Source organism: Nesoenas mayeri, assembly GCF_963082525.1.
Source record: "Nesoenas mayeri genome assembly, chromosome: Z".
Taxonomy (NCBI): Eukaryota; Metazoa; Chordata; class Aves; order Columbiformes; family Columbidae; genus Nesoenas; species Nesoenas mayeri.
The window spans coordinates 37302590-37311849 of NC_137542.1; the positions used below are offsets into that span (position 1 = coordinate 37302590).

At 40.2% G+C, this 9260-nt stretch overlaps 1 protein-coding gene across 2 annotated transcripts in view; it reads left to right on the top strand.

The window, feature by feature from the left end:
• LNPEP (leucyl and cystinyl aminopeptidase) overlaps nt 1-2823 on the top strand; it is a 48150-nt gene extending 45327 nt beyond the window's left edge. For both annotated transcript variants that reach the window (XM_080362912.1, XM_080362913.1), the window contains exon 18: nt 653-2823. In XM_080362912.1, the coding sequence (XP_080219038.1) occupies nt 653-784 (132 nt within the window). In that variant the 3' untranslated portion in view covers nt 785-2823. The remainder of the gene's footprint in view (nt 1-652) is intronic.
• Nucleotides 2824-9260: the final 6437 nt, after the last annotated feature.

Sequence of the window (9260 nt, forward strand, 5' to 3'; positions counted from 1 at the left end):
AAACAAGCTGTGATTTCTGCATCTCTGGAACGTGATGGAGTGCGACAAACATTGCTGTATTTTATGTTTGCTGTCAACAGTCCCTAGGAATTATTACGCATCTTGAGTATCAGAGGAGAGACAGTTAATAGCCATTAGAAATCACTGTTGTCTTCCCTAACAAGGCCTTGAAATTAATGTGTCAAGAATGGTTTATGGTTTAGTCTAATGTTTTCATTTAGATAATTTAGTAGAGATAGTTGTTTATGGTTTGATCTGTATTTTAAGTGTTAGCATTGACAATCACAATGATGACTGGGTGTGGGGGTCATTGCAAAGAGCTGAAGAGGGTTGCTTGCAACAATCAGTTCTTTGACACAGAATGAGACTCTATTTCTGGAACTTTGAGTGCTCTGGGATTGCTATGTGATGAATACAATAAGTGAATGTCTGTTTACTGGTGAAATAATTTATTGTAACTTGTTAGTTATTGCTGCAGTTCCCATGAAAAACGCTTTCCTTGCATTTTGGGAAGTTTGCCTGATGCCTAGATAAAAATGATTCTAGGGAACGGATTTTCTGCAACTTATCTGTAGCCTTTGCTTTTGAACCTATTTGTGTGGCCAATGTTGATTTTCATTTAAATTTTCTTTTTCTTCCTTTTGCTATGCAGGTGAAGTCATTTTTTAAGTCGAAATCAGAAGAAAGTGCTCAACTGCGCTGTGTAAGAGAGGCAATTGACACAATTCAGCTCAATATTCATTGGATGGAAAGGAACTTAGCAAAGCTACAAGAACTGCTGTAGTGTGCTGTGGTGTGTCAGCCATTTAGGAGCTCTGTGGACTGTTGCTGTGTTTCTTTTGCAAAAGCCAGGGTGGTATCAGGCATAACTACAACATTGCACTATTAAGGAGTTTACATAGCTCAGGACATGTCTCAGATAATTTTTTATTTTCCTTGGAGCATTTATGAGCAAGATATAAGTATTTATTCTGAAACTGTTTTCATCTATAGACTGAACATCTAAAGAAATTATTAAATATAATTTTGTAAATGAAACATATGCCCTTTCATTTGGAGTTGTGTTGTAGTTTCTTAGTGGTGGGTTAATATTGACAGGGTCAGAAAGAAGGAGTAAGTTGCCATGAACTGATACTTCTTTGCAGATTGCTCATTGAGCAGTAGAATTTTTGATGCAAAACTCTAGGTGGTTTCCACATTTTTAGATACAGAAGCTGTTGTGAAACGAAATCATATTTCAGATCTATGAGTAGTAGTAGATCTTACGAAGTATAACAGTTAGAGGTGAAATAAATAAGATTCCATTTTGACTTAAGTTGGGATTTTTATTTTCACAGTATTCGTTAGGAATTGCACCAAAAAAAAAAAAAGATATCTCATGCTTATAGTATACACTTTGATGTATAAAGTGGCCGAGTAGTAGTATGGAAAAGAAAAAAACAGATAGCAAAATGGAGTGTTTTGGGGATTTTCAGAAACACTGATGTGACCTTGGAACTTTTATTCTTTACTTAATAGACATTTTTGAGAATCTTATAATTAATCAATGAACTTTAACTGATTTTGCCGTATTGATCTCTGGCCAGCTACACAAAATTGCGTTTTTCCAGACTGGTTCATCTGTAATACTGACTACTGATTTGTGCCCTTTTGACTACTGATTTCACCACTTGTTGCAGAGGGTCTGCAATTAATAGATCTGTCAGCCACTTCATTTGGGTAAACTTCTGTTTTTCCTTGCCTGATAACTCACATAGCACACAGTATAATTTTTGAACATTGCTCACTCTTTATAAAATTAGCTTTAGCAAAGCTTTTCATTTAGATTTTAATGATTTGTTCTTTTATTCTTGTGAAAAACCTTGTGAGGCAAATCTTCAAAGTCTTTTAAAGAAAAGGATCTAAAACCCTAATGTGCTACATTAGAAGGGCAAAATACCTACTGCATCTCTTTCAAAACCAGTGCAAAGGGCCATTTTTGAGGTATAGCATGGATATACCACACATGCAAGAGTCAACATACCTTTTTATCTGGAGATCTGTTCTATTAATTTCAGAACTGGTACATCTTTTGTGGATTCATGCAAGCAGATCCAGACCTGTTGTTGTCTTATCATCATCCAATTATGTGATCAGTTATAAACGGCTATGAAAGCACTAACAATTAAAAGTTGTACCATTTTAATTAAACTGATTTAATTTCAACTACAGTAAATTCTGAATAAGATAATAGTTCAAATGAGTTGAATTACCGTGTGACAAATTTTTAAGTTCATTAATTTAAATTGAATGCTTTAATTTATGAAACTGTAGCACTGGCTGTTTATTTGGTTAGCAAAAATTATAAGCTATGATTGCTTAACCCATGCCATCCTTTTCCCATCTTTTCACAATATCTGTCAAAACTGAAAAAAAATTCCTCATTTTCCAGCTCACATTAGAATTGCAGATGTCATTTTTAACCTTGAAATTATCAGAAAGAATGTTAGGCTATAGGAGTGTACAAACACTTGTTCGCCCAAAAGGCCCAGAAATGAATAATTTTTACATGCGCTGAAGAAGTAACTGGCAGTATGAGCACTAAAAATATCATCATGCTTCCTCATAAGTTATGGAATTAGAATTTTAATTATGGTTTGGGGATTTTTGTACTCCCATGTGTTATGGCTTTATTTCCTTCTTTATTTACAGTCTTTGGAATCTCACATAAATATTAGTTCCATCATTGCATATTTGTGTGTGTACATATTTATACATATCATGTCTATTTCTTTCTAGCCACTTCTTATTAAATGAGAAGTCAGTAGAAAACTTTTTGCTTTTCTGTCCCTTCTGTGCCCTCACATGTGTCTTACCTCATCCCTGAGTGCAGTATTGAAGCAAATAAAATTTAAAATGAAACTGTGAAGGAGATCCCATCTTCCTCCTGATTCGTGCTGTGGAACTTAAAAAGTTAGTATTTTATTCAAATACTTTAATGATGGTTATGAGGAAATGGCATGCAGCTGAGTTTTAGACAGCAAATTATACCAAGAAGATCTGGAAAGTTGGAGAGGTTGTGGGGGGATTATTGAATATTTTTTTTTATTTGATTTGTTGGTTATGCATGGTATGTCCATTGTAGAGGTTTTTCAGTTATTTTTCTGTCATGGAGGCTCTGACCCTATTAAAAATTGTGCTGGAGTCCTCCTTCTGTGAGAAATGCTTAAATATACTCCTAAATTTTTGAGTGTATTTGGAACTGATGAATACTGGAATAACTAATGCCTGGTGCAGAACAGAGCACCACTGCTGGGGTAGTCTTTGGCAAGGATACATGGAGCCTCTGGAGCTCAATAGTGTACTTTTGCCACTCATTCTGAGTTAGGCTTACCTCAGCCTCCAACATGAACAGTTCTTGAGATCCTGTGTCACTCTAGAAATACAGATGAATTCTGCCCCTTTGTAATGTGACGGCATTAGAGTCACGACCGATAGTATTAGAGGGACCACAGTCTACTAGAACTTCATACTTAAGGGTGGCTGATGTGCCAGGACACTGAACCTACACAGTTCAGTAAATCCTGTTGTCCCTCTCCTCCACCTGGCCAAAGGCAGAACCCCTCTGTTCCTCATCGGAGTGTACATTACTTGATTTTTTTTGTAACTGCGAACTAGAGGTCCCTTCATCAAGATCAAATGTATGATCCACTCTTCTACTCTGCCCGGAAGACACTAGAGAAGAAAGTTTTCCATTTGGCTGTTGTGGTTTTCTTTCAGTTCCTGCACCTGACCTTCTAGTTTCCTGGTAAGTTCACCATCCCACTTCCTCATGTCATCCCCCTGGTCACCCATAGAGACACAGGTTTCCAAGTGGAGTGTGCCACCAATACTTTCAGCAGAAAATAGCTGACAATAGCTGAGGCCTTGGTTGGAGTGCATGAGTAAGACCTACTTGGCTTCCTCAGACATTTTTTTGGGTTGGTCTGCCCATGGACAAGCGACAGGCCCACATGGAAGAAGTCAGATTATCTTCGTACCCTCAGGGCTCTGGCCAGTTCATCTATAGTTGGTGCCTCTGTGTCTGTCCAGCTTATTATGGCCAGGGTATGGGTGTATAATGTCAGTACATTTCGTATGACCTTTTGCCACATGGACAGCATGCACTGGATTTCATCAAGGTTTTTGGATACCTGTTCATCTTCCAGGTTGTTACACGTCACCTCCACCATGGCTAACTCCTCAGATACTGGATACCTCCCTCAGTGGTGGTCCATTTGCTCTGGGAATTTGCAAGGTCTTCCTTGAAGTGATATTTGTCCTTCACAGGAGTCACCACCAAAGACTGAGGATCCCTGCCCTCTTTCCAATACCTTTGTCAATAGTCTTACCCCTAGCAAGGGTTCCTAGCTGCTGGGCTTCCTTAAATTCTAATTCCTGACTATTGGACCCAGTATTCCAGCACTGGAGTGACCAGATAAGAATTTGCTCACATGGTTGATAGCTGAAATATTTTAGCCTAGATCACAGCTTATTTAGGGCTAGGGACTGGGTAGTTTCTGTCTCAGGCCTTTCTCCTGCTCTTGTGACTGCACTACTGCAGAACAGGCTGCTGCCTCTAATTCTCTTGCTCTCTCTTAGGAGAAACTTCTTCCTTACCAAATGAGTTTACTTCAGATTCCATTATTTCAATTATAGGGAGGACTGACATAGTTGAGGGCTGTGTCTCCAGTTTAACTGTAGTGTCTGTGGGCATGTTTTCAAATCCAGAAAATCTCTCTTCTCCTTGAGGGTGCTGAACAGTATTGAGCAAGAGTTTGGTAGGTGCAGGCCAGGCCCCAGCACTGTGCAGTAAGTTATGCATCTCCGGAATAGCCAGGGCATCTTCCCCTCCACCCCCCAACCATTCTAGTAATTCATCAGGATCCCATGCTGTTTCAGGAGTGAAGTTTCAGAGCCTTGGAGGTGAGAATCTTTCTAGATATCTCCCCATATTCTCCCATGCCACACATAACCACACTGCAGCAGGGCATGTTTCTAAATAGCTTGTTAAACTAGAAAAAGGTGAAACAATATTCCTAAGAAATACCAATGGGAGTATTTTGATTACCCAAGGATGTTCAAGATACTGAAGAGTTATTGTAACAAGGGAGAAAACATCACAGAAGCAGGTGGTGAAGATGCCATTCTGTATTTCCTCCACAATAAATTCTCAGAGGAAGAAGTTTAATAGTTAATTGACTCCATGAGCTGATACCTGAAGTCCAGTAATAGCTTCAGTATACATATTGTCGTGGTTTAACCTGAACTAGCAATACAACCACTCTAGCTGCTCACTCACCCCCTCCCCACCCCCAAAAAAATGTGAGAGAATAGAAAGGGAAGGAGAAACTTGGATTTAGATACACACAGTTTAATAAAATACTAATACATTACTAGTAAATATAGATATAAAATAGAAATAGAATATCAAATAAAAGATACTCAATGCAATTCCTCACAAACTCCTTCCACACCGAGCAGCCAGTCCTAGGAAGCAGCACCTGGTCCCAAAAACTGATCCTGTTACAGAGAAAAAAAGGAAAAAGGCAGAAAGGCCCAGAGACCTCTGCAAAATGGCAGGATGGCAAAAGGCTGAACTAAACATCCCAGTCTCCCCCGACTCCGACAAAAAGAGCAAAGAAGGTGAAGAAGCAAGAGAAAATGTGGAAGATGCTGACTCTCCTTAAATATGAGGCATGACACTAATGGGATGGAATACTCTTACTGATCAGTCTGGATGTCCCACCCATTCCCCCCTTCCTTGATGGCTCACACCTGTGGGCAGCACACTCAGAACGTCCTTGGCTCTCAGACAAGAGCAATTAAAAACATTAACTCTCTGCTGGGATGTTATCTCTTGTTCTCAAATTAAGTCCAAATAATGACTGTGCTAGCTATGGTAAAGAAAGGTTTCTAACTGTATGAAGAAAATTAACTCATTTTCAGTCACACCAGCACAGACACCAAATACCAGATTAAGCTGAAAGCCAGTGTTCTAATAAATAATCTCCCAGGTAAAACATCACTGAATGCTACAGAGCACAGTGAACTGCAAAAGCCAAAACCAGTTTTTAATATCTATGTCAAAAAAGAGCATGGTACTGATCTGATAAACTAGTATAGAGAACAGATGAATAAAGATTTTGACTAGCAATTGTTAACAGATATAAATCTCTTCTAATATGCTCTGGGAAAACCTCTTACATCTCAAACCCTTCAAGACCCAAACTGAATGCCAAAAAGGACTGTTGTGGTTTAATCCTGGCTGGCAACTAAGTACCACACAGCCCCTTACTACACCTCCCCAGTGGGAGGGGAGGAGAATAGGAAGGGTATAAGTAAGGAAGAAACTCGTGGGTCGGAGTTAGAAATAGTTTAATAATTGAAAAGATATAATTCAAACGAACAAACAAAAATGTGAGAGGTAGGAAAATAAAACCTAAGAAAGAAAAGTGATGCAAATGAAACAATTACTCACCACGAACAGATCAATGCCTAGCCAGTGCCCAGGAAATGGAGAATCCCTACTGACCTCCCCCACCCAGTTTTATTGCTGAGCGTGACATCATATGATATGGAATATCCCTTTGGTCAGTTGAGATCAGATGCCCCAACTGTGCCCCCTCCCAACATTTTTTTTCCACATCCAGTGTACTCAATGGTGGGGTAGGGTGAAGAGTAGAAAAGATCTTGGTGCTATGTGAGTATTACTCAACAGTAACTAAAATATCAGAGTATCAACACTGCTTTCAGCACAAATTCAAAATACAGCCCCATAAAAGCTACTATGGAGAATTTTTGCTCAATACTAGCCAAAACTAGTGCATCAGTGGCCCACATCTTCCCTTGGCAGCCCCTTCACAGCACTGCCCCTTCTATGCTGCCCCTCACCTACTCCATCACCCTAACCAGTGCCCTGATTCAAAAAAGAAAAATCTGCAGTGATGGCTCTCACACTGAAGTGGCCAAAACTGTGGTCTCAATTTCTGTGGTAGCCCTTTCACACCCCAGCACTACTGCTGCTCTGAGCTTGCCTTACTACCTCTCCTACCACTGCACTACAGCAGAGACAAGGTCCAAAAGATAAAGTGTCCAGCAACAGCTTCAACAAAAAACGGGCAAGAAAAAAAACTTGTTGCTCGCCCTTATACTGCCTCGTCAGATCCTTAAGAGTCCAAACAATACTGGGGCTCTGTGCTCCTCTATGACCTGACTGTCACACTCAGCTACCTGCTCATCCCTTACCAGAAGAGGTAAGGACAACAAAGAGAGCTGCTAGCTAGTACTCCCACTGAGATCTGGCCAGGACTGGAAGCTTTAATGACCACAAATCTTTGCCTGGCAGCCCCTTAGGAGCCCTCTCAGAGGCTCTGGATTTCATTTCTCCACCCTCAACCCTCAAATTCAGCAAAGCAAGCAAGAAAAAAAAAAGCTGTCAGCTGCAGCTTCCACTCAGAAGAGAATTGGAATTCTTCCACTCAGCAGAATTGGAATAATTCCACCAGGAATTAATGCTGTTTGGCGCTTTCAGATTTCCTTGGCAGCCCCATGACTGCTCCATAATACTGCGGCTCTGAGCTCCTTCTACTGCCTTAAGCACTTCTCACTCTAACCACGGATCAGGTAAAAAAAATCTTCCTTCTGTGGATGTGCCTCTCTTCACTTAATAATCCCCATTGTTACAGTTAGCTGCATTTTGCTTCGTAAACTGTATCCAAGATTCTTACCTTATCTTAAAAACTATGCAGGTTGTATATGAGTTTCATATTTTAGAGAACTAAAAGTTAGTACTTATCTCAAGAAGATAGGATGTGCTGAGAAGGTACATTTACTATCATCCAAGAATTTATATAATTTTGTGAAGAGTGCGCATGTGCTGTGATGAAAGGTGAAAAGTACGCTAGTGATGAAGACTACTTACTTCATCCTGAAGACCCCCAAAACGACCACCAGAGGACACTGCACATGCTTAGGGTAGTTCCAAGGTGTTGCAACTGATATTGTGAAATAATTGTGTAACCTAATGAATATGCAGTATTCACGTTGTAACTCTAATGAATATGTATGTAACCAAACTGTATAAATGTAGTAGAGTTCAAATCAGTGGTCGAAGCCAGCTTTGGGTGCGAACCCCTGGTTTCCCAGCGCTGGAATAAAAGCACCACATATAACTACGTCCGTGGTTATGTGTCCTTTTTGCTAACATTTTTGGCGACCCAGATGGGACCTCACGAGCACTGCTGAGGCGGATCGCGTCTTGATCCTGCTCCGGCTAGCACCGAGGTATTCTTGGGGAGCGCATCGGACGCGACCGACCTTCCGCTGCTCTCGATGGACCTCTGATTGGTAAAAAGGTGCTTTTATTTTTTGGATTTGGGGTACTCCATTTGGTTTGGTAGCCTGCCGGTCAGACGCAGTGAAAGCCATGCTCGGTTGGGCAGGGAGCTCCCGTTTGGTAAAGCCTATAGGCGCCGTCCGTCAGACAGAGGGAAACCTCTGCAGGTTCAGCATTTGGTTAGGCGCCAATTAGTTTGTGTAGCTGAAAGGTTCAGCACTTGGTTAGGCGCCATTTGGTTTGATTTGCGTATTTGCTGCAGGTTCAGCATCCTAATCTTGGTCTCTGAATTTGTTCTGGTCTGGTTCCTGTATTTGTTCCTGTATTTGGTGTGGTTCTTGTATTTGTTTCTGTACTTGTTCTGGTTTGATTCGGTTCCTGGGTGCCATTTGGTTTGGTTCGTGTATTTGTTGCAGGTCCTGAACCTTAGTTTCTGATTCTATTCTGGTCTGGTTTTTACATTAGTTTCTGTATTTAAGCTGGTTCTTGTGTTTGTTTTTGTATTTGTGTTAATTTGGTTTAGTTTCTGTATTTGGTTTACGTGTCTGAGCTCAGTATTTTAGTTTGTACGTTTATATTTGGTACCAAAAGAATTCGTTTGGGGAAATAATTACAAAATAAGAACCGGTTCTGTTACTAAAGTACCACCTTGCTCCCCTTCAGATGCATCTGTACACAGGAAAGTAAATTGAGTTATCTGTATTGCAGTTAGGCTTGTCCTGTGGATAGACTGATTTGGATCTAAAATTAATGTCAGGGATTGATGCTTAATGTGCTGTTGATTGATATTTGTAAGAAGTTACAAAAGGCAGCAGCTGAGGAATGTAACTATTGTTCAGCTAATTGGAATTACATATAAAGTTTATAATCGCAGGAATTAAATGAAGAGAGAAAAAGGGCAAAA